The sequence below is a fragment of the Natrix helvetica genome, assembly GCF_964273705.1.
Source record: "Natrix helvetica genome assembly, chromosome: 4".
Classification (NCBI taxonomy): domain Eukaryota; kingdom Metazoa; phylum Chordata; class Lepidosauria; order Squamata; family Natricidae; genus Natrix; species Natrix helvetica.
The window spans coordinates 67826328-67853355 of NC_138550.1; the positions used below are offsets into that span (position 1 = coordinate 67826328).

At 39.1% G+C, this 27028-nt stretch overlaps 1 protein-coding gene across 9 annotated transcripts in view; it reads left to right on the forward strand.

Annotated features, from left to right (window-relative positions):
- Nucleotides 1-27028, forward strand: part of LOC309390750 (protocadherin gamma-A4-like) — a 227671-nt gene that overhangs the window by 19260 nt on the left and 181383 nt on the right. For 2 of the 9 annotated variants that reach the window (XM_081950440.1, XM_081950430.1), the window contains exon 1: nt 3459-5947. The exons of 3 other annotated variants lie outside the window; for them this stretch is intronic. In XM_081950440.1, the coding sequence (XP_081806566.1) occupies nt 3527-5947 (2421 nt within the window). In that variant the 5' untranslated portion in view covers nt 3459-3526. Of the gene's footprint in view, nt 1-3458; nt 5948-12926; nt 15288-18601; nt 18794-23289; nt 25956-27028 lie in introns of those variants that run through there. 4 more of the 9 variants (XM_081950429.1, XM_081950432.1, XM_081950428.1 and 1 more) reach the window with 4 other exon arrangements.

Consider the following 27028-nt stretch of genomic DNA (forward strand, 5'->3'; position numbering starts at 1 on the left):
TGTCTGCTAGGGTGGCATGCTTGGTTTGGTGGTAAGGCTGGTGAGTTAGGCTTCACTCTGGTTGCTGGACATTCAGTGGAGGACTAGATCCAAACCCAATTCCTGGCTCAAATGGATGGAGGTTCTCCTCTGGAGGCATCTGGATCCATGGGCTCTGCTCATCTGTGCAGGGCTGGAAGACACGAGAACAAGGTCCCCTCCCCCACAGAAAAGACATTGTTAGAGGATTAGGGGTAAGGGAGGGTGTGCGGGGGATATATAGCTTGCAGGCAGAGTTTGAAAAATGAAACCATCAGTTACTAAACAGATAAACTGGTAACATTATGGGAATATCACAGATGAGAAATGGGGTCTGGATTCACATGCTTCAGGAAAGAAATGAACAGGTAAAATCATTTAAACACACAATAAATGCAAGGATGAAACTTTTCTTGCAAATGAACTTAAAACATTTCCTGGGTTGTTACTTTAAGGTATAGGGAAGGAAGGAAGAGAAAAAAACTTCTCTTTACTCTGTTTCTGCTGGCCAAACAGACACAAAGTAAAGACTCCCCCCACCTTCACTTAGTTTTCTGGGCCCAACAAATTGAGCGAAGGCAATTTCTGCCAGTTTACTCTTTTCTTTCTTTGAACACTTTAAAATTCTTGTCTTTTTGGATTGGAGACATTTTATAGTTACAATTACCTTGAGGTTGCATGAAGACTTAGACACACATTTACACAAGGACAAGGATAAAATAAGAGGGGGGGGAGAGAACTCTCAGGTTTGCACATCCTAGTCATTCCCAGCACAAATCTGTTAAATGAGGGAAGGCACAAATCTTAACAAACAAACCACGTGGTTGCATAGAAGACAAGAGAAAGAGACAGACAAAGAAAAAAAGAAACCCAACATTTCCCCTTTTCTTTTAAGTACCTTTTATGTAGCCAAATTAGTTTTTCTTGTATCATCTTTCAGGAAAGCTCATTTTTCTACATATCTGTTTTGCTTTCCTTTTTTTCATTCCAGCCAAGACAGGCATCTGCCTTTTCGGCCCAGGCCCCCAACAGTTCAGAGGGTTTCCGTGGCCGCCCGTGAGCTACTGGTCAGATGTGGGGCTCACTTCGTCCTAGCCGGGCTTGCCGCTTCATATTCCCCGCTTCAAATTCGCATCCTTAGAGGACCTTTCGTGCCCTTTTAAAGGGACTTTTTCTCGCCCTTCGGAGGGACTCTTCGCACCCTTCAGAGGGACTTTCCGCGCCCTTCGGAGGGACTTTTTGCATTCCTCACCGCGGGAAACTTTTTTCGCACCCTTACTTGCAGGGACTTTTCGACAGTTTTCAAGTCTTGGGGAAAGACTCGGGAGGACCAGCCGCACAGCTACCCTGGAGGGATCCTGTCATCAGCGGGTATGCGCACCTCCTCTTTTCCTCTCTCTTTACGCACAATGGACATTTGTTTTTTTCTCTCACAGGACAAAAACAGCAGCAACAACAAAATTAAAAAATCATTCACTTTTCCATTCATTTTCACACACACTAGTCACACACATGTAGGCATACACACATTTCCCACGCTTTAAAATTAAATTTTAGAGAATTAAAATTTAGAGGTACTCACCTTCTTTCCAGGCAGCTTTTGAGCTCAAACTCAAAACCCCTTTAAAACCTACATCCAAATGGTAAAGGCCAAGATAAAGTCCACCCACAGACTCAATGGGGTCTGTGCCGGCATGGGAGGCTTACCTGGGCCATATCCATTTGTTAGGCTAGCTTGGAGTCCCATCTGGGGTGCCAATTGTTGGAAGAAATGTCCTTCTGGGTTCAGTTCCAAGTGGGGAAAAAGACACTGGAGACATGGAGGCTGCTTGGAAAGATGGTTTTAATGGTGGACAGGACCACATGGCTTGAGTCCTGAACAGAAAAGGTGATCACATGCTTCAATGTTGGTGGAGAAGAGAAGAGAAGGGAGGAAGAGAAGCTGAGTCCCTGGTTTTATGCCTCTCTGGCCTTTGATCTTGAGCTTGTGTTCTGATTGGTTGTCATATATATATGGTTTTAAACTTAATTGTTTATTTATGGCTTCTGGTGGTGTATCCTAATTTAAACTTCAGGAGTATATAAATAGGCTGTCCAAGTGTGGAATGAAAAAAGCCTGCAAAAGGCCTAGGATAGAATAAGAGTAACTTGGTTGTTTTTGCAAGATTTTTACTATTTGCTCAAATTTTTCTATCTTTTAAAATCTCTAAAATGCATTCCAAAACATATCAAAGAAACACAAATGTGATAAGGAAGAAATAAAACTGAAGAAATGCAACTTTTTACAACTTTTGATTGCTATGCAGTTGGACCAGGAGATGTGTAGGTGTAGCTTGCAAATTGAAAAGAAATGGGCTACTTCTCTGAAAACATCATTACTGATTAAGTTGTGAATAACTGTTCTGCTCTTACTTTATTTCTTTAATATTCTTCAGAAATCTGCTGTTTCAATCCTGCACTGAATTTTAGAATGTAAATTTCTCAGGTGTAGAATTTGGGGGGGGGGGGGGGTTCTTGCACTAAAGTAACTGGTTCAATCCAAACATTCTGAAAATAAATTAGTGAAATACTCAGACAACATGGTGAGCAACTGTATTTTAAACCATTCTGTATATCAATACGGCTGAATTTTTGGTTTGGACATCAGGTTTGGTTTGGTTTGGTTTTTAAGTGTAACATAACTGCAAACCTTTCATATTTCATGTTTTTCACATTTTATTGCTTTGGATTCCATGCATTTCTGAGCCTAGCTGTTGTTCCCATGGGATCCCCTATCTCCAAATGCTCTGAACAAAAAGAATGCCTTTTCAAAATTGAGGCAATCTGCTTTTATACTAATACTGGATAATAGACCAACCAGTTTAAAATTACAATCAAAGGCCAGCATCTAAGTTACTGAATTAGCCTCCTAACTAGGGTTCATATTTTAAGTCTTCAGTATTAAAAACAACAATGTTACTATATTAAATTTAAGAATCTCAAAAAACAGAAATAAGAATATCAGATTTAGATTATCTTCTCTCCTTAATAAACCATACTAGAGCAAAATTAATTCTGATGATTCAGGAATTCTAATTATTTTTATAAAAATTTCCAGTTCATTAAAAAAAACCCCGAAAATATATTCAAAACATCATCTTCCTATTTTCCCCACAACAACCAGGGAAGAAAATAGAAACACCAGAATACCTACTCGTCCAAAATCTATTGCTTAACATAGCATTTATTTTGAAATAAAACGGGTCACATGCAAGTACTTTTGAATATATCTCTTGCAGTTTCCCCTTTGGCCTCATGGTGTTGCTGTTAGCCAACGGGGATGCCGAAGAGAATGGGAAGAGCTGTTTGTTATACAGATGCTTCCCAAAGGAGGATTCCGGCATTTCGTTAAAAGACAGGAGTTAAAAAGACAAAGCAGTCTTGCGAAACGGACACTAGGAAGAAACGAGAGTGTTTTCTATTCTGCATTCCGCTGAGATTTTGAGGCAGTCACTTTATCGCCGAGGAGATGGAACGAGGGCAAGGAGGGAATGGCAGAGCAATCCGAAGGCAAGTACTATCGCTCTTAGTCTTGTCGCTTTCCTACCGGGCCGTCTCCGAACAGATTCATTATTCGATCCCCGAGGAGATGTCAAAAGGTTCTATAGTGGGGAATCTTGCAAAGGATCTAGGACTGAGTCTCAAAGGACTGGCAAGTCGCAAAATGCATGTCATCTCTGTGGACAAGGTGCAGCATTTCACAATTAGTGCAGGAAATGGAAACCTCTGTGTGAATGACAGGATAGATAGGGAAGAAATATGTGGCCAAATCCCACTGTGTATTCTTAATATTGAATTAGTTATTGAAAATCCATTAAATATTTACCATCTAAAAATAGAGATACAAGACATTAATGATAATTCTCCACAATTTCTCAGTAGCATAATCCAATTGGAGATAATTGAAACAACACAAATAGGCACCAGATTCCTTCTTGGAAATGCCAAAGATCCAGACATTGGCACAAATGCTTTACAGAATTATCATCTTAGCACCAATCCTTACTTTACTTTGGATGTGAAAGAGAGTCAAGATGGAAATAAATTTGCAGATTTAATACTGCAGAAACCACTTGATCGCGAGAGTGAACCAACAGTTCAGCTAACACTTACTGCGCTAGATGGCGGGAAACCCAGAAAAACTGAAACAGCCCAAATATGGATCAATGTCACCGATGCCAATGATAATCCACCTATATTTACCCAAGAAATCTACACTGTCAATCTGAGGGAAAACTTACCAGTTGGGTTCCTGGTGCTGCAACTTGTAGCTTCAGATAAAGATGAAGGCTCACATGCACAAATCAGATATTATTTCAGCAATATACCGCTGAGTGCAAATAAGAAGTTCAGCCTAGATTCAACCAGTGGAATGATTTTCCTTGTGGAACAATTGGACTTTGAGGAAAGCTCAGAATATGTGGTGACTGTAGCAGCAAAAGATGGAGGTGGATCAATGACCCATTGTAAAGTAGAAATAAAGGTCCTTGATGAGAATGATAATGTGCCAGAAATTATAACTGCATCTGTTTTTAGTCCCATTCTGGAAGATTCTCAGTCTGGGACCGTTACTGCTCTCATCAATGTAAATGACAGAGATGCTGGTGATAATGGAGAGGTTACTTGCTACTTGCAAAGTGATTTGCCATTCAAGATTCTTCCATCATCTAAAAATTACTACAAGCTCATGACAGACAGACCTCTGGACAGAGAAAAAGCATCTCAGTATAATATTACAATCACAGCCATTGACAAGGGAATCCCTCCATTGAGCGCAAATATAACTATCTTGCTGCAGATCTCTGATATCAATGACAATGCTCCTGCTTTTGAAAAAGCTATCTATAGCATCTATGTGCCAGAGAACAATCCTTCTGGTGCCTCCATCTTCCAGATTCAAGCCTTTGATCTGGATGTGGATCAAAACTCAAAGATCACATATTCAATCCTTACCAGCAACATTGAAGAACTTCCCATCTCCTCCTATATCTCAATTCACTCTGAGACCGGCATCGTCTATGCCCAGCGATCCTTTGACTATGAGCAGTTCAGGGAATTCCAGCTGCAGGTGAAGGCCCAAGATGGCGGGAGTCCCCCTCTCAGCAGCAAGGTCATAGTCAGGGTGTTTATCCTGGATCGGAATGACAACAGCCCCCAAATCCTGTCCCCTTCATCAGACTCCAAGGACTCTGCCCTCTTTGAGATGGTCCCTCGTTCAGCCGAGGCAGATTATCTGGTAACAAAGGTGGTGGCTGTGGATGCTGATTCTGGACACAATGCCTGGCTCTCTTACCAGCTGATTCAAGCCACAGAACCGGCCCTCTTCACTGTTGGTTCCCATACGGGTGAGATCAGGACAGCAAGAACCTTTTTGGAAAGAGATGCTGTGAAACAGAGACTGGTCCTTCTGGTGAAGGATAATGGACAACCGACTCTCTCGGCCTCTGTCACTCTGAATCTGGTGTTTGCTGAGAACTTCCAAGAGGCCCTTCCAGAGATGAAAAACCAGATGAAGAGTTCAGAGGATCAGTCGGACTTGCAGTTCTATTTAGTGGTGGCCTTAGCTGTGATGTCATTCCTATTTCTCTTCACAGTGATTCTGGCAATTGCAACGAAACTGCGGCATGCAGGGAGTGCCAGATTCCTACAGTGCTTTGGTCCTACTCCCCAATCCACAGCTGGGGTCATATTTCCACACAATTTTCAGGATGGGACTCTGCCTTATTCCTACCACCTTTGCCTCTCCTCAGAATCCAGAAAGAATGAATTTACCTTCCTGGCACCAAACATTCATATTGCAGAGAATGTGCTTTGTGGTGAAAAAACTGAGGTGCCTCTTTCAAGCAATGGAGAAAGCAGTTTGCATCCTGAGTTGGAAAATAACAGGAAGGTAAATATCAATTAATTGCAAACCCCATAAATCCATTCCCTAAGAAGAAGCATACTCCTATATTAGTTTATTCAGAAGCTGATTCTATTCTATTTTACTGTGCCAACACCTAAAATTATATTTCTTGCCAATATTTCACTGAGCCATTTAACTTACCCTTCATAGAAAATGGAATAATTAATTTAAATTGTCCAATTTAATACAATAGCAAGGTAAATTTTCTTTAAGATATGTATAATATTTAAAAGAGAAATTATCACATTCATTTTATTTTCTTGGATATAGATAATAAGTATTCGTATGAAGTAAACAATTTTAAACTAGTATTTATTCTACTTAAGTTAATGATACCTTTTATAGTGTGGATTTAAGTTCTTTTCAAAATATTTTTCTGAGGTACTGTTTGATTTTTTGCTGCCTAGATTAATTTCAAAACTATTAAGGAAATATACTAGGTAAGAGTCATAATTATGTCATGATGATTTTAGGAATATGCCGATCTTCTCTAGTTAGATTAATCATTTGACTATTTTCTGTTCCCTGTCTAAAAACACTCACTCTTCAGTCGCCTGCACTCTTTTCTAATATTATATGTCACTATATGTTACTTAATTTAGACAAGTAAATAAATATCATATTTTACTATAACAGAATGTTTTCTAGAACAAAGAGCTTCCCCAGGTAATTAAATGGTATGTCGTGCTCATGCTCCCATCAAAAGTGCTGTAGTCATGCAAAGTTAATAAGTGTGGAACTAGGCACTATAATATTAAGTTTAATTAAACTAACAGAAAATTAAATTCCTGGTCAAAGGCAAGAGAATCATAGAATTTTGCCATGATAGTCTTTTACTGAATGTAGACATCTAAACTAAAGCATCCAGGATAGAATCAAAGAATGATAGGGCTGGAAGTGACCTTGGAAGCCTTCTAGTCCAATGCCCTGCCCAAGACAGAAGGCCTTATATTATTCCCAGTAAATTTATTTCCAATCTGCTTGAAAACCTCCAGCAATGGAGTACCTGTGACTCAAGGAGGCAAGCTGTTCCATTGCTTAATTGTTCTCACTGTCAAAAAAAATCTCCTTAATTCGAGTTTGGGGTCACTCTTTAAGCTTCCACTCAATTACTTCCTCTCCTGCCCCTCATTTCTGTGACTCAAGTACTGGAAATCAACTATCAGGTCACTCCTAATCCTTTTCTATGTTAGACTAGTTCCCTTAATCATTTGGTTTAGTCTCCAGACCTCTTATCATTTTTGTTGCTTTTCTCTGTCCTCTTTCTCAGCATCTTTTTTATATCATACAACCAGAACTGGGTGCAGTATTCCAAGTGTGGCTACACTAGTGCAGTATAGAAGAGTACTATCACTTCTTGTGATCTTGGTGCTATCTCTCTGTTGATGCAGTCTACAACTTTTTTTAGCAGCTGCAACATATTGCTGGCTCATACTTAAGCAATGTCCACTAGGTCACCTAGATTCCTCTCATAGTAATGACTACTAGAATAGGTACCACCTATTCCATATCTATGCATTTGGTTTTTCCTGCCTATGTGCAGGACCTTTTCTTTTCAGACCACTGAATTGGATAGGGCTCAGAGGTCAAATCTGTCAAGATCCTTCTGAATCTTGAGTCTATCTTCCAGTGTTAGGAATTCTCCCCAGCTTGATGTCATCTGCAAATTTAATGAATGTCTATTCCCTCATTTAGGTCATTTATAAAGATGATAAGAACACTGGGCCCAAGACAGATAGACAGCACTCTAGATTGCTTCTGTTTGAACATAGTAAGGGAAAGGCACTAACCTTAACATCTCTGCATAATTGGTTCCACTGTCAAACCATTGATTCTGTTGGAAAGCTCTTTCTAAAACCATTTGCAAATGGCCTTGTTAAAATTGTGTTTTTGCATGTGATATGTAATGACAGGGGGAAAAGTCCTGACTTCTTTCTGTATTACATCCTATCACGGATTTGAAAAGTATTATCTCTCCTCTCCTCTCATTGCAATATTATTTTCTTATAATTGTTAATTACTCATACTTGTTCTTCGTCACAAAACAGGGCACTAAAGATATAATTAGGGAAATTATTTCTTTCTCAGCCTAAACTTTCATCTCTTTTCATACTGATTAACTTGTAAAATCCCTGATCATTTTTTTAGCCCTGCTCAGAACCTTTTTTTAGTCATCTTGAACCAGTGGTGGGATTTAGCCAATTCACACCAGTTCAGGCGAACCGGTTGTTAATTTACACCCCACCCCACCCCCACCCCAGCTATCAAAGTGGATGTGGGTGCTGTGCTGCAATGGAAAAACCGTCAATGGAGCGGCCGGCGTGAAGGAAGGCCGTTTTCCTCCTCCTTCCCTCATACCAGCTGCTCCATTGCCCATTTCCCCATCGCAACACAGCACCCAGGATCCACTTTGATAGCTGGGGGTGGGTGGGTGGGAGTAATTTAACAACTGGTTCGCCCGAACTGGTGTGAACTGGCTGAATCCCACCACTGTTTCAAGATGACTAAAAACAGGTTCCGAGAAGAGCTAAAAGAATGATCAGGGAATTTACATTAGGATCCACTTTGATAGTGGGGAGATGGGTTGGGTAATAATTTGCCTGGCCAAACTAACCCACAGTCTCCCCTGCATTGGGCCCAACTTCGATCATGCTGCCAACTTAATTCCTCACCCCTCTCACCCCCTCACGCAGACTAACCAACACCCCTGCACTCAGCTCCACAGGGAGGAGGGGAATCCCTCCACTTCCCCCGATTCTTGTGCAAGCTCTCAGGAGCATTAACTCCTTGTCTCTATGGTAACCCCCACCTCCTCATTCTTCAAAAACTTCGCCTCTTAAAGGAGCCATGTCCAGAAGGCTGAAACAGCCGCAAGACCAACATGCAGAGAAGCACCCTCAAAAACAGCCTTTTGGCAAAGGGTGGAAGTTTAATAGCCAGTTCACCCACGGTCAGATTAGCCATCACGGGAGGCTCACCCACATGTATGGTGGAGCTGGAGGATGGGGATGGGCCATGCCTCCCACGACAGCCAATCTGACCCTGGGAGAAACAGTTGTTAAATCATTTGAATCCCATCACTGTCTTGAACCCTTCTATAATATGGGGTCATAGCCAGATCCAGATCAGCTCTGTATAATCTAAAATAAAGTTTAAAAAATAGTTCCTGCAATTTTAATGTTTTATTTCTATTTATGCAGCTAACATTGCATTTTTTCTTTTTTGTCATTACATTACAGTGCTAATTCATGTGATTTACAGTCAAATATTCCATTCTGTGCCCTTCAATTTGATTTCTGTTTCCTATGTGAAGAACTTTGCATTTGTCTCTCTTGGATTCTTATCAGAATGTTTCTCATCAAGAGAGTTACAAATCTTATTTTTGTTTATAAGTAATAGTTATGCAACCTAATTTGGGCTCAGTTGCAAATTTGCTTCTACTTTTTCATAATTACTTTGCTGTAATCGTTGATTGATTATAGGGTACATGATTTCTTTCAATGCAAAACTAGCTGTCCCATACGCCTCATGAACTATGCTAGCACAGAATGAGCTGCTTCATTTTATTTGCAAAAATAAATGGAGATGCATTTAAATTGCATATGAAATGGAACAATTTCTGCATCATAAGAATGGCCAATTGGCAGTGACGTGCGGTGAAGTTTATGGCTGGTGAGGCTGGTGACATCATCAGGAAGGCGGGGAATGGGACCACGTGTGCTGGAGGCTGAGACTGCCTCCAGCACACGTAGGAATGATCCCATTCCCCGCCTTCCTGAGCGCGCTCCGCCGGCTCGCACTCCGCGATCCCCAACAGCAGCTGCTTTTCTGTGCATCTGGCGTTTAGGCCATCTACCTAAATGCCAGACGCACAGAAAAGCAGCTGCTGTTGGGGATCGCGGAGCGCGAGCCGGCGGAGCGCGCTCAGGAAGGCGGGGAATGGGATCAGCACATGTGTGCTGGAGGCAGCCTCAGCCTCCAGCACAGGCGGTCCCATTCCCCGCCTTCCTGATGACGTCACCAGCCTCACCAGCCATAAACCTCACCGCATGTCACTCTGCAGTGCTCCTCTCGTCCTGTTTTCGGGCCTGTTTTTGGCTGGCAAAATGCTTCTGGGGGCCAGGGTGGGCGAAAACGTGAGGTGCAGGGGCCAAAACTTTTTTTCTGGTTTTCCTCCTCTAAATATAGGTGTGTCTTATAGTCCAAAAAATATTGTATTTTATAATGAACAGTTTTTCATACACAAACATCTTGAATATCATTGTACCATTTCATAGTTCTTGTCACTTTAAGTAGGAGGGTTTCAACTTCACCCTAGCTCCCAAATAGCCCAATTAGGTAAGTATCCAGTTGCAATACTTACTCCTTTGGATTATTTGTGAGCTGGGGGAAAACACAGCAGCAGCTCCAGCATTTTGTACAAGTGGGCTTTTAAAAGCCTGGTGGAAAATTGGATTTCTCAGTAGAAGAAAAATAGGTTTTTTAAAAAAGTTTTTGCTGTGTTTCAAATCATCCTTTGTAGGTTAGGCAGGAGCTGTAACATTGCAACATTGTTTAATAGAATCATAGAATAACTGAATTAGAAGGGACATTGTGGGTCTTCTAGTTCAACTCTGCTCAACAAATGATTGTCCAATTTCTTCTTGAAAATCTCCAATGATTTTCAAGCATTCACAACTTCTGGAGGCAAGCTGTTCCACTAATTAATTGTTCTCACTGACAGGAAATTTCTCCTTAATTCTAGGTTGGATCTCTCTTTAATAATTTTCCATCCATTACTTCTTGTCCTGCCCTCTAGTGCTTTGGAGAATAAGTTGACCCCCCTTCTCTGTGACAGCCCCTTAAATATTGGAAGATTGCTATCATGTCACCCCTTGTCTTCTCTTCACGAGACTAGACATACCTAGTTCCCACAATTGTTCATCAGATGGTTTAGCCTCTAGAATCCTGATCATCTTTGTTGCTCTTTTCTGGATAATTTCTAGCGCACCAGCATTTATTATATACACTATATATTTGTATAGTGATGACCAGAAGTAGGTGCAGTATTCCAAGTATGGTCTTATAAAGTGGTACTAACCTTCACTTGATCTTGATACTATTCCTTTCTTGATGCAGCCTAGGACTGGCAGCATACTATTGTAACCCAGTTGACGAAATATTCCTGTCACTGCATGCAGTAGCCATTTGAAACAAAGGGGTCTTCCTAGCAAAACTAAACCCCAATAGACAAATTGGATTGCAATTTTCTGCTGCCAAAGCCAGAAAACACTACTTTTAACATGGAGCAGGCAAAGATTGCACTGCAGCAGATTGAGAGTAAGAAGAGAATGAAATCTTCCATTCTTTCCTTCCAGACATTATTGATGGGCCACAAATAATAATATGATTAGTGCCAAGAAAGACTCTATCATTTTAAAGCAGTGTTTCCCAACCTCAGGAACTTTTAGATGTATGGATTTCAACTCCCAGCATGCTGACCAGGAAATTATGACACCCACACATCTTACGGCTACAGAGGTTGGGAAACACTGCTTTAGATGACCACTCAACAATAACCTTTGGTAAGATCTAAATCACTCCCGTTCCTTGTAATATTTGGTTTTAAATAAATAAGGTTTAATTTAATGACAAGAAGTGAATATGACTTCATTTCTTCTACATCTGTATAAAGTGAGAACAAAAAATCTAAGGATTAGGTTTAAAAAGTAATTTAAAATTACCTACCCAACTTTCCTAAGACTTATTCAAAGCCTTGGCAACACTCCTAAATATGTTAGAATGCCAAATGATGAAAACAGGGTTCAAAGCTCAAGAAAATCTTTATATTTCATTATCCTATATTTAAGGGATATAATTTCCATTTTTCCCCATTGAATGTGTGCATAGCAGCTTGTTTGGAGGAATTTTGTCCTACATCACAATGCCAAGCCTTTAGAGAGTTCAAATGAACACCTTGAAAGGGTTTATTAAAAATCCTTCACCAGGAAATATATATTTATTAATAGAATTGTAGAGTCATGCATATATATTTCTAAATTAAAAGTTTTAATTTCACTGAACCAGTCATGAAATATATTAGAACACCATCATGATCTTTCAACTATAAATTTCTGTGTACTATACAATTACTAATTGAGCCAAATACCTTAACATATAATGTGTGAACTCACCACAGGCAATATAACAAGGACAGCACTTCTAGACACTGGCATTGGTGTTCTTCCTCAGGTTACTTTAGATGCAAAATGGTATTCAATAGATTACATTGTAATTTCACAACAATCTTTCTTTTCTTCATGAAAAGTCAGTATAATCAGGCACCACCAATATAGTAATTCAGTTATAAGAATTTAATCCAATGAAATGCTCAGGACACTCATACATTTTGCTTTTATGGCACATTGATTATCAGGAGAGAAGGGTCACTGGAGATAGGAATGCTGTAGAAATGAAGTGTGGCAATCTGGGTACAGAGATGAAATATTGCTTGTTCTATTGATAAAAGTACACAAAAAACCCTGTAAACACACATTATTTACTATAAGCGCTACAGATTCAGCTGTCCATCACAATCAAAATAATCAAAATGGGGAAAATCTGAATGTATTTAAGATGCTTCTTGCAGTTCTGCATCTGAGACTCAGAGCGCCGCTGTTGGCCAACATAGTTCCCAGAAAGGAGCTGGAAATCTTATGGGGCTTCCTGCCTTCTGATTATCCAGTCACTGAGTGCAGAGCAGTCAAAGAGCAGGATTGAGGGACACTCACCGACCATGGCAGAGAAAAGAAAACCACTGCAATGTGGATAAAACTCAGGAGAATCCCAGGAACCTCTTGATGCTTTCTTTCTAATGGAAATTTAAACTCCTCAGCTTACTGGATTGCACAAAGCACTTTTCACCGCAGGTGAGATGGACGGCAGAAGCCAAGCTAAGAACAGATCTTTAAAAAGGCAAGTACATCTCCTCTTCTTATTGTCTTTCGTCTGCCAGACTGTCTCAGAGCACCTTCGCTATTCAATTCCAGAGGAAATGGGAAAGGGTTCCATTGTGGGGAATCTTGCCAAGGATCTGAAACTGAGTATTGCAGAAGTGGGAAATCGCAACCTGCATATCCTTTCTTTAGGCAAAAAGCAATATTTCTCCATTAATGCTGAAAATGGGAATCTGTATATAAAAGACAGGATTGACAGAGAGGAAATCTGTGGGGAAACTGCACTCTGCCCCATCAGTTTTGAAGTGGTGAGTACAAACCCCATGGACATATGTTACATAACAGTAGAGATCCAGGATATTAATGACAATGCGCCACATTTCTTAAATGGTGATATTAAGCTAGAGATAAGTGAATCCTCTTTACCAGGAGCCACATTTCCACTTGAACTAGCAGAAGATCCTGATACTGGGATATATTCTGTCCAGGAATATAATCTAAGCATTAATAAGTATTTTACTTTAGTAATTAGTAAGCAGGACTCTTTAAACAAATATGCAGAATTAGTACTGGAAAAACAATTGGATCATGAAAGTGAAAGTACTGTTAGTTTAATCCTTACTGCTCTTGATGGAGGAAACCCTGCAAAAACTGGAACAGCCAAAATACAGATCACAGTCATAGATGCTAATGACAACCCACCTGTCTTCAGTCAAAAAGTGTACAAAATCAGCCTCAAAGAGAATGTGTCAAAGGGATCTACTGTAATACAAGTCAAAGCTACAGACAAAGACGATGGTTCCTATGGACAGATCAACTATTGCTTTAGCAACATTGCCGATAATGTGCATCAAAAATTTGCGTTACATCCAGAAAATGGTCGTATCACAATTCAAGAAGAGCTTGACTTCGAGGAAATAGATAAATATATCATAGGATTAAAAGCAAGAGATGGAGGTGGCTTAGTGGCTCATTGTAACATTGAAGTAAATCTGATAGATGTGAATGACAATGCCCCAGAAGTGATTCTCGCTTCCTCATCCAGAGAAATTCCTGAAAACTCTCCATTAGGAACATTAGTTGCCCTTATCAATATAAAGGATAAAGATTCGGGGGATAATGGGGAGGTCAACTGTCATTTACAGAATGCTTCCCCATTCAGAATAGTATCAGCAGCTAATAGCTACTATAAGCTGCTAACAGATGGTCCCTTAGATAGAGAAAGCACCCCAGCATACAATCTTACAATCACAGCCTCAGACAAAGGTATGCCCCCTCTTTCTACACAGAAAACCATCTCACTGGAAATTTCGGATATCAATGATAATGCCCCTACCTTTGAGAAATCCTTATACACTGTTTATGTGGCAGAGAACAATCCTGCTAGCTCCTCAATCTTCAGCATCAATGCTGTGGACCCCGATCTTGGTGGCAACGCTAGGATCACCTACTCCATCCTCACCAGCAAAATAGAGGCACTACCTCTCCCATCTTACCTCTCTATTAACTCAGAAAGTGGCACCCTCTATTCTCAAAGGTCTTTTGACTATGAGCAACTCAGGGAGTTTGAAGTAAAGGTGAAGGCTGAAGATGGAGGCTCCCCACCTCTCAGCAGCAATACCACATTGAAATTGTTCATCCAGGACCAAAATGACCAAAGCCCTCAAATTCTGTATCCCTCTCCAGGAGCAGAGGGCTCAGCCTCCTTTGAGATGGTGCCTCGCTCGGCAGACATGGGGTACCTGGTTACAAAGGTGGTGGCTGTTGATGCCGACTCTGGGCACAATGCCTGGCTCTCTTATCATTTACTGCAAGCTACTGAGCCAGGACTCTTCACAATTGGTGCCCACACGGGTGAGATCAGGACACTGCGGACATTTCTGGAAAGGGATGCTCTGAAACAGAAGCTAGTGGTCTTAGTGAAGGATAATGGGCAACCCCCACTCTCTGCTTCAGTCAGTCTCAATCTGATTTTTGCTGAAAACTTCCAAGAGGCACTGCCAGAAATAAATAACCAAACCATGGATTCAGAGCAACAGTCTGAGCTCCAGTTCTATCTAGTGCTGGCCTTAACTTTGATCTCTTTTCTGTTCCTGTTGACTGTAACTCTAGTTATTATAATGAAACTCCGACAGTCGGGGAATCTGAAATTTCTTCCATGCTTTGCTCCCATTCCCCATTCAAGCAATGCCATTATATTCCCACCCAATTATGAGGAAGGGACTATTCCTTATTCTTATCAGCTCTGTTTATCATCTGAGTCCAAGATACATGAAATTACTTTTCCAGCACCCAAAGTTCAACCTGCAGAATATATTGCATGCAACCAAAATTCTGATGTTCTTCTGCCTACTAATATCCTAAATTCTGAGATGGAGAAAATTGATTTGGTGAGTTTTCTTTTGAAGAGTAACAACTTAACATATCTTGTTAATGACATTGAAAATGTTAAAAGATTCTATAAAAGCTACCAGGTCGTTTGATTTCTGTGTAAAAATAAGGTTTTCTACTTTATTGTATACAAGTAGTCCTTCACAACTGATCCCAGCAATTTCTAGAGAAAGTGTTTTGTGAATTTTTCTGCATTTTCCAACCTTTCTTGGCACACAGTTGGTAAGTGAATCACTGCAGTTGTCACCTTAGTAACGTTCTTAAGTGAATCTGACTTCCCCATTGACTTTGTTTATCAGAAAGTTGCAAAAGATTATCACAGTGCCTTGTGGGATTACAGTTGTCTTATGAGTCAGTTGCCAAGAGTCTGTAACAATTACCCAATCCTTTAAATTCTGTATAGAAAGAAAATTATTTTCTGTTTTGTTCCTGCAGCTATCGGTCACTTTATTATTAATTCATTTTTAAACAAAGATAGGTATTTCATAAGTAGTTATTGAAAAACCTTAGAATTGATGTGATTTTTGTAGTTTTTTTCTATTGAAAGTAAACAATTACATTTGATCATATCTAACTTTTGAATGAAATGTCAATAATAAGTAATAATGAAAGATAACCTTTTAATGCTTCTACTATAGCAAATCTTCTGATAATATAGAGCGCGTCAGAATGATTCACCTTAAATAAGGTGTGCATATGAAATATCTCAGTAATGAATACCAATATTGAGTGTTGGGTATTTTTATGAACTTAATAGTATGAAAACCCTTTTGTTTTCTATTGCGACTATAATTTGTCTAAAATCACTTCTGCTCTATATATATTTATGTTAACAGATTACTGTATTTTGGGGAGTATAAGTGGGTGGAAATATCTGTGCATCATATACAGCGAATGTTGTCGAAGCCCGGCCCACCCACTGGCCCTCACCCTTTGGCTGTTTTCAGCCTCCATGTGTCGCATTTTCAGCCTTTGCACACTCCATTTTAGACCCGTTCCAGGCCACAGGGATCCCTGGCTGAAAATATGCCATGCGGAGGCCAAAAGGGGGTGTATGGAGGCCAAAAATGTGACGCGCAGAGGCCGAAAACGTGATGCACAGAAGCCGAAAATGCAATGCATGGAGGTGGCGATCATCAGTGATGTGGTATGGCAATCCCAGCAGCCTGGAACGGGTCTAAAATAGAGTGTGGAAAGGCAGAAAATGCTACGTGCCGAGGCCAAAAATGTGACACATTTGCTCCTCTTTAGGATACGTTCATTATGTTCATATAACAGATGTATGCATTCATCATGCTGTTTAGCATTTGTATACACAGAATTAACTATACTTTCATCAGACATTACATACAAACCATTCTTTAAATTAGCAGTAACCATTTTACCTGCTTTCTCTATGAGACATTTATCTCCCCTAAAGGTTACTACATAGCCAATCTTAAGTAGAGCTCTTACTGATAACAAATTAAATTTCAGTTTAGGTATATACAACATGGATAAATGCTCATTTACAAATGAACACCTTGCCATACCTTCACCAGATGCTTTCACCCTCCAACCATTTGCCAAAGATACATGTTGCTTGCTAGCAGACATTTTTATAAAACAATTCTTATTTCTAGTAATGCACTGTGATGCTCCACTATCAACAACCCATGAATCATGGCTTATTGGTGAATTTCTAGAGATAGTCAAAGTAGACATACCTAGGTTGACATTATCATGTTTCTTAGCCTTTCTAGTATTCTGTCGTTTTTCATTTTTACAGAATCTAGCTATATGCCCCTTTGCCCCACAAGAAATACATTTTCTAACAGTATAGGCAGTTGAAGGTGACTCTTCATGTTGTGGTGGTTTCACTCTCAGTTGCTCTCTTTCCAACCTTCTTCTGGACTCTTCCAACAGGCATGCAGTTATGTCAGTCAATGTTAGTTCATTTCGGGTTAGGACCTCGAGGGACGATACAAAATCATCATAACTCTCATCCATTGATGACAGAATGATGTAAATTTGATGTAACTCTGAGAAAATAAGTTCTTTTTCATGTAGCTCTTGGAAAACTAATTTTATAAAGTTTAAATGAGCTAACATATCTCCTCCCCTCAGAAGACGTGACCTAAACAGTTTTCGGGTAAGATGTATATGTGTACCTACAGTGTCACGTACATATATCTTCTTCAAATTCTCCCAACATCTTGCTGCAGAATTTCCCCACGAATATGAACTAACTGTTGGTCAGTCAACGTTAGACCAATTATACACAATGCTCATTCGTTGCATCTTTGAAACTCTGCTATCTTCTTGGCATCATCCTCGTCATCTGGATTCCAAGAAGTCACGTCTGGTGGATTCTGTACAGCATCCCACAATCCTTCAGTATGCAGAAGTAAGCTACACTTCATTGACCAGGAAACCTAGTTTGTTCCATCCAACTGGGTTATCAGTAATAAACTTGCTGATGGTGCATGTGCCATCTTCTCCATAATAGTAAACACTTATAAACTAAACAGCTATCTGTATACGGTAATGTGTATCAACACCAACTCTCTTTTTAGCTCTGTCTGGTACACTCTGGGCCCATAACCAGTTTTAGGTAATTAAGCTCCCTGTTAGAAGAGCGAGTATGTAGAGAAGCGTAATGAGAGTGATATGGAATAACACGCACAAACCAGCATACAGAGACACTGAATAGTATAAAAATATAGTAGTTTACTATGTAGAAATATAGAGGTATTCAGAGTCCGGTTAACAGTCCAAGTCATACACGGTTCAGTAATTCAGTTATCAAAATAGTCATCTAACACACAAAGTATAGCTAAACAGTAGCAAACCACAATACCTCAAAATACACCTGATCAGCTTCTAACAAAACAGAGAGCTAACAGCCATTCTGACTGCCTCTTATGGCTGCTTGAGGTAACAATCCAATTACATATCTTAAGCATTTAAAGTAACAGTAAAGTAATCATAGCTTATATACATTGCCAAGCCAAGCCTAGAGTTACATCCCTAACAAAAACTCTAAGGCAGAGTTCCTCAAAGTATAGATTTATTAGGCATATCATATTAGCACAGCTGGTGAAAACCCAAATCTGAAATCCCCCAGATTTTCCCCACCTATTCAAAGTCCAAAGTTCTCCCCTACATTACACACATCCATCTTATGCCCCAAACAGGTCTCTCTCTCCACCCCGGATGCCTCTATACCACACCTCTCCAGGTGCTGGTGAGAGTGTCCTTGGTTCCCAGAAGAATGTTATTTTGGCTTCATATCCCCCTCACCAACCTCTACTCCCCACTTCCTTTCCTACAGCTCCAGCCAGCCTTGCTGTAGCAACCCTGAAAATGCTCAAAGATGGCTCCAGGGAGGCATGCTGATTTTCAAGTAATATATGATAATGAAAAACAACTTGGGCTTTTTGTTTGCTGTTCTCCTTTTTTCGTAACATATTCCACACTTTCTGATAAATCTGTCAAAGCAGTTTACGATTCAGAACTTTTTTTATAGTGCTAAGAGAGTGATGATGTGACATAGGTTCACAAGTCTAAGTCAGTACATGACACTTCCTCATTATTCACTACACTTAAGCAGCAGATTATAAGAAAAGAAGAACCTGTGTCACTTCATTACTTTCTTATTAGCACTTGCATGAAAATAGTAGAATCCACCCCAACCTTAGGTACTCACAAAGAGGGACAAAATATGAATTGCATTTATAACATCTGCATCTATTGTGATTTTTGCCTGTTGCAGTTGTAGACTTCCACATATAGTAGTTTTGGGATACATGAAAAAAAATTATCAGTGAAAAGATCTTTGTGACAGAACCTAATTACAGCTGCTTGATATAAATAGAATTCAGTTAAACAATAAAGCCATTGTATGAATTTCAAAGGCTGGAAATGTAAATCTCATACAGAAAAAAGGACAGAAAAGTATAGTTTAGAAGCTTTTACATACCAAAGACAGCACTACTGTAAAAACAATTTAGATTTATTTGTATGAAATGATTCAGCAATGGCTTGGGCAAATATGTAGATCTCAAAAAAAGCATCTTGGTAACTTTAAAATAAAGTCCTCGTTAACATAAGCAGAGTTCTTGAACATTTTGCATGTAATAAAAACTCTGCAGGCATTATTCAGTTCAATTCAATCTTTATTACAGTTATGGACCAGCACAAAAAAATTAAACATTAAAATAAAACAACACAGAACAGAACAACAAGGCATAGTAATATATTACAATTGATGGAGAAATCAATGGGTGACCAAAGTGTGCCTAATTTTATAGACAGTGCAACAAAACTTAGCTAAATTCAGAGAAACTGAATCATACTGCTCCAACAATAAAATTCTATATAAAAATAATCAGAGTTTCCTGGGATATTTAATCAGGTAAGAACCCGTGAATCGCTGTAGAGGGGGCAATACAACAGGATATTGCCTGCACTTTCAATGGCCACTTTTCCACAGAGACACAGATCATATGGAACTTTTTTCTATCGGCCCTCCAGAATTGCTCTGAGCATAGCATTTACAGCATGCTATAGTTAATGCCCTCCAGAATTTAGAGACAGCTATATACCGTAATATAAATATTTAGCTGGTTTGAGAAATGGGCCCTGTCTGTTCAAGAAAACATTCTTGGGTAAACATTTTTCCTGTCCTATTTAACTTCCTGATCTTTAATACTTTGTTTAAATGCACTAGCCCTTCTTGGAGAGGTGAGATGCTGGAATTTTAATAAAATGGTTCTAATCCATATTGATAAATGATAAAGAAAGGGCTCAGTCCTGTCGAGAAGAACAGTAGTTTCAGCCAATATGTTATAATGCAGATCCATGCACTAGTTTCGATCTTGAACAGCCCCGCCTCCTTTAGAACTGCATTAATACAACCCTTACAAATTTAGACTGGACCTTTTCAAGAGGGGCAAAAGAGAAACAGAGTCCTATCTGGAATCTGCACACATTAGAATACCTACAGAGGCATTCCATGATATCAAAATCGTATGGGGACAGGGAGCAGGTGTCTCAGAGAACCCTGAACACCCTCCAAGAAAGACATCTAGGCTTCTAACTTGATTCTGGTGAAAAGTTGTTGAGGTTTCTTCAGGAATCTACTAATTAGAGCTTTCTCCAGGAATCTACTAATTAGAGCTTTCTCCAACTAAGAAATTGAACCTTCACAATCTGCCAGGAATGTGGTTAAAAATGGATACAATTCACATTTATCATTTATGGTTGGTTTTTTTAAAAAAACTAGGGATACATTATCTACCCACCAAAAATGTGCCAAATGGTCAGACTGAGTAGGTTGGATTGTTGTGCATCTCATTTTTTCCTAAACTCTTTTACCACTTCTCTGTACAGAGTCCATGTTTGGAAAAAAGAAGCAAACATATTATTTTTCATTTAATCTTCTTTTGAGTCTAGTCACTCACGACAATTGGGTAAATAATTCGTTCATGTTTGCTACAATACATGCCACACTTAGAGACCATACACAATGCCTTTGTTTTGGAACTATCCAGGTCTGATGCTCAGTGGTGCTGCAGGAAGTTATTATAAGACCTCTCAGAATAGTGTCTGCAGTGCACTTTTCCTTAATCTCTCAGAGAGAGAGAGACGCAGATGTCACATTGCATGCAATCATCCAACACCTCATACACGGAGGAAGAAATAATATAAAATATGTGTATATTTCTGAGACCTGAGTCAACTATTTAATCTATGAGGCATGGCAGCAAAGAAAGGTTTTGTATCTTTTGGCTGCCATTTAATGGTTGTCCAATTTGTTCAAAAGATTGAGTTTGAGAAAAAATTTTAGCTGAAAGGATAGAAGTGGGAACTCTAAATTACTTTAAAAACATGTGAAGTAAAGAAGTATGGAGCCAAGACACCTGGGAGCAGTGGCCACAGGGAAATAAATGTCCTGCCCCACAGACTACAGATATATAAGAGATTACTTTTTTCAGGGATACTTCCAATTACTTTGCTTAGATAGAAAAGTGCAAAAATAATCTGGAAGATGGAATACAAGAATTGTAATTAAACAACTCAGATGGAGTGACAAACAAATTCAAGATAATCTCCGCTTAATTCTGCTTTGTATGAGTAGAGTAGAGGAATATGTTGCCAGGATTCCAAGGCTCTGGTATGACAATCTATAGCAGTAGTGTTTCAGTGTCCCTGCACTGTCTATTTCCTGACCTAACCTACTTGATAGTTGATATTTTAAGATGGAAAAAGTTAGCCCATGTTAGGACTTGACACTCACTAAGTTGACCAGTTGACCAATATACCAACTCATTTCAAAAAGAAAATAAGTTGTGCTAAAGACGGGTTTCAGTTAAAAGAAGATTTTGGGGAGGGGGGTACTACTACCCCCCTCCCCAAAACCTGAGAGAGATGAAAAAGAGCAATTCTGCAGAAAACTGGCTCAAACAATTGTAGGCACAGTCTTCTGGCATGGAAACAGCCTCCTCCATGAACATCAACACACTCAGCATTGCCCCCCCCCTCAGTATATTTGTGTGTGTGCTTTTCTTTGATCTTTGACATAAATACAATAATAAATAATAGGATAGAAATAAAAAATGTATTGGCATGTATCTAACAGTTGTTGATCTGTTGAGATTCTATAGTGTAATGTTTACTTTTTGGCAAAATCCCAATGTGGATAAAAATAGATCTTAAAAAAAATATTTTTGAAATTAATTCAAATGCAAGACAACCTGCCCCTCTCAAATTTTCCAATGGGTACTAGAAGGGTCTGTACAAATAGTGCTGAATGGAGGTTTGATTCTGGGGACTATGAATAATCATAGACTAATGTACATTACAAAACAGTTGTAAACATGATTGATTTACAAATGTTGGTATAGCAAGGGATGCTTTCATTGACCAATTCAACAGGAATCTTTATCCCATACTAATCAATGACATTTGATCTTGTAAGAAATAATTTTTGTTTTTTACAAATATAAACAGAGTACAAATGTACAATATAATAAAGGAGACAATGAAAAAACCTATTTACAAACAAGGGGTTTATACTCTGACTGTATAATAATTGTATAAACAAGAAAATTATTTTATAGAAAACCAGTGCACAAAGTACTAGACAGGTGAAAAGATGTGAAAAGAGTCTGTAATCAATTTAAATTATCTATTCATATTCCAGTTGGCTTTGTTAATGAAAAATACACTCTAATTTTAATGTTAATAGGCCATGGTGCTTAGAAATTAGCAGTCATTATATGATTTAAACTGAATTTACAGTTGTGTCAGCAACCATCATAGGCAAATCTACTCTACTGACTACTCGGAAAGTTATTCTAATTTTAAGAACATGTTCCTAATACATAAAATAAATTAATATTCCTTCATGTGAATTGAAGTCCTCAATCTTCCTCTTGTTATTAGAATTGTTATGTTACAACTAATATGTATGTAAAGGAGAAACAAACAGAAAACAGATATTATTTTCCTTATTGTACCAGGATGTGGTTGAGGATAGCTGAAACTATGAATTCAAATATTGAAGCTATATTCCCAGATAAACAGGAAAAAGGTGGTATATGTGTGATAAGGAAAAAGGGATATATGTCTGAGATACAAAAAAAAATCAAAACAGCAGGACAATAACATTAGGATTCTGCCTACTGCTACCGGAATATTCAGATTCAAGTATCAATAATAATTAATTCTCATGACATTCTTGGAGTCTAGCCTATGTGCCATAGGGTATGTTATAACTTTTAAGATGCAGATTATATTCCTGTTTTCATGAGATCAGGTCTAGTGAAGACATTCTAAATTGATAGGTGCCACATTGCACTGACCAATAGGATATAAAGAGGTTATAAGATAATGCAAGAATATTGAAAGAGGTATGTTACAATTGAAACAATTGAAAGAAACACCAGAATGCTAACTCTTTCAAAATCTAGCATTTATTCTTGAACAACTCAAAAACGGGACACATGTAAGTATAAATCCTTTGCAGTTTCCCCTCTGGCCTCAGGGTGTCGCTGTTAGCCAAGGGGGATGCCGAAGAGAATGGAGAAGAGCTGCTTGTTATACAGATGCATCCCAAAGGAGGATTCCGGCATTTCGTTAAAAGACAGGAGTTAAAAAGACAAGGCAGTCTTGCGAAACGGGAAGACACTAAGAAGAAACGAGAGTGTTTTCTATTCTGCATTCCGCTGAGATTTTGAGGCAGTCACTTTATCGCCGAGGAGATGGAACGAGGGCAAGGAGGGAATGGCAGAGCAATCCGAAGGCAAGTACTATCGCTCTTAGTCTTGTCGCTTTCCTACCGGGCCGTCTCCGAACAGATTCATTATTCGATCCCCGAGGAGATGTCAAAAGGTTCTATAGTGGGGAATCTTGCAAAGGATCTAGGACTGAGTTTCAAAGGACTGGCAAGTCGCAAAATGCATGTCATCTCTGTGGACAAGGTGCAGCATTTCACAATTAGTGCAGGAAATGGAAACCTTTGTGTGAATGACAGGATAGATAGGGAAGAAATATGTGGCCAAATCCCACGATGTGTTCTTAATCTTAAAGTGGTTATTGAAAATCCGTTAAATATTTACCATCTAAAAATAGAGATACAAGACATTAATGATAATTCTCCACAGTTTCTCAGTAGCATAATCCAGTTGGAGATAATTGAAACAACACAAATAGGCACCAGATTCCTTCTTGGGAATGCCAAAGATCCAGACATTGGCACAAATGCTTTACAGAATTATCATCTTAGCACCAATCCTTACTTTACTTTGGATGTGAAAGAGAGTCAAGATGGAAATAAATTTGCAGATTTAGTACTGCAGAAACCACTTGATCGTGAGAGTGAACCAACAGTTCAGCTAACACTTACTGTGCTAGATGGTGGGAAACCCAGAAAAACTGGAACAGCCCAAATATGGATCAATGTCACTGATGCCAATGATAATCCACCTATATTTACCCAAGAAATCTACACTGTCAATCTGAGAGAAAATTTACCAGTTGGGTTCCTGGTGCTGCAACTTTTAGCTTCAGATAAAGATGAAGGCTCAAATGCAGAAATCAGATATTATTTCAGCAATATACCGCTGAGTGCAAATAAGAAGTTCAGCCTAGATTCAACCAGTGGAATGATTTTCCTTGTGGAACCATTGGACTTTGAGGAAAGCTCAGAATATGTGATGACTGTAGCAGCAAAAGATGGAGGTGGATCAATGACCCATTGTAAAGTAGAAATAAAGGTCCTTGATGAGAATGATAATGTGCCAGAAATTATAACTGCATCTGTTTTTAGTCCCATTCTGGAAGATTCTCAATCTGGGACAGTTATTGCTCTCATCAATGTACATGACAGAGATACAGGTAATAATGGAAAGGTTGTTTGTTATTTAGAAAATGACTTGCCATTCAAGATTCTTCCATCATCTGATAACTACTACACTCTCTTGACAGATAAACCTTTAGACAGGGAAAAAGCATCTCAGTATAATATTACAATCACAGCAACTGACAAAGGAATCCCTCCATCGAGCGCAAATAAAACCATCTTGCTGCAGATCTCTGATATCAATGACAATGCTCCTGCTTTTGAAAAAGCTTCCTACAGCATCTATGTGCCAGAGAATAATCTTTCTGGTGCCTCCATCTTCCAGATTCAAGCCTTTGATCCGGATGTGGATCAAAACTCACAGATCACATATTCAATCCTCACCAGCAACATTGAAGAACTTCCCATCTCCTCCTATATCTCCATTCACTCTGAGACCGGCATCATCTACGCCCAGCGATCCTTTGACTATGAGCAGTTCAGGGAATTCCAACTGCAGGTGAAGGCCCAAGATGGCGGGAGTCCCCCTCTCAGCAGCAACGTCACAGTCAAGGTGTTTATCCTGGATCAGAATGACAACAGTCCCCAAATCCTGTCCCCTTCACCAGACTTCAAGGACTCTGTCCTCTTTGAGATGGTTCCTCGTTCAGCCGAGGCAGATTATCTGGTAACAAAGGTAGTGGCTGTAGATGCTGATTCTGGACACAACGCCTGGCTCTCCTACCAGCTGATTCAAGCCACAGAACCGGCCCTCTTCACTGTTGGCTCCCATACGGGTGAGATCAGGACAGCAAGAACCTTTTTGGAAAGAGATGCTGTGAAACAGAGACTGGTCCTTCTGGTGAAGGATAATGGACAACCGACTCTCTCGGCCTCTGTCACTCTGAACCTGGTGTTTGCTGAGAACTTCCAAGAGGCCCTTCCAGAGATGAAAAACCAGATGAAGAGTTCAGAGGATCAGTTGGACTTGCAGTTCTATTTGGTGGTGGCCTTAGCTGTGATGTCATTCCTATTTCTCTTCACAGTGATTCTGGCAATTGCAATGAAACTCAGGCAGTCGGGAAATTCCAGTTTCTTACCATGTTTTGCTCCCGCTTCCCATTCCACAGCTGGAGTCATATTTCCATCTAATTTTCAAGATGGAACCCTGCCTTACTCCTACCAGCTTTGCCTCTCCTCAGAATCCAGAAAGAATGAATTTACCTTCCTGGCACCAAACATTCATATTGCAGAGAATGTGCTTTGTAGTGAGAAAACTGAGGTGCCTCTTTCAAGCAATGGAGGAAGCAGTTTGCATCCTGAGGTGGAAAATAAGGGGAAGGTAAATATTAATTAAAATCAAATTCCATAGATTTATCTCCTAGAAAACAGTACATTGCTACTCCTATTATTCAGAAGGTAGTTTCATTCTTTTTTATCATTCTGTCATGAAATATTCATTTTTTTAAAAAATCATTTGTTATTTGTTGTGCAAAATAAAATAAAAATTAAACCTATTAAAAAGAAAGGAAAAAAGAGAAAGAAGATTTTTTTTTCTACCCAGGTTGCAGTTTGGTTCTGGATTTACATTGGCTTCTCAATTTACAGGAAGCAAAGCAGAGTTTGGCTACTCCTGGAGATGTAAGATTATACTATTCAGCCAGCAGTAGTTGGACAATAAAAAATCAGCGCATCTTGATTAGTCCACTAAAATAAGTATAATAAACCTGTTCCTAATATCTCTGTACAAGAGGCAATATAATAAAGCATGGCTTACAGATTACACTGTGTTTGATCCACAAATATATAATTGGTCATTATAAGGGATTCTTCTGAATTTCTCTTCCATGTGAGCAGTAGTCATCATAGTGGGTCAAGGTGACAAAGCTGCTAAATTTATATATTTCAGATAACTTGCTAGTTTCCATTTCCACATAGGGACAGAGATGTTTAAGAGAAAATGTTTAGGAAAGGAGATAGACTTAGTTTATCATTATATATTCAGTATCAGTGAGTTTATCATTTTAGCTGCCTGATTAGGCTATAGAAGACTTCCCAAGATAATTCTAATGAATTAGGTATTTGGTACTATTTCCTCTGGCAATCAGTTTAACATGCCCTTTTCTCAGAATGTGGGATGATTAATTTGAATTGTCCAACTGAAACCAATAGCAGAGTAAGTTCCTTTTTTAAGACTGCAGTTCTGATAGTGTTTTAACCTAAAAGAAATGAATTATGTCTAGACAATGACTCTTCTATGAAATTGAAGATTTTAAACTGCTCTTATTTTACTTATGGTCCTATTTTACTTATGTTTTACTTACGTTGTATTCTGTGTGCATATTGCAAATGATAGTTTTTAAAGGGGAATGGGAGGTTATGCTCTTTTTAACATTATTCTCAGATAGTATTTGA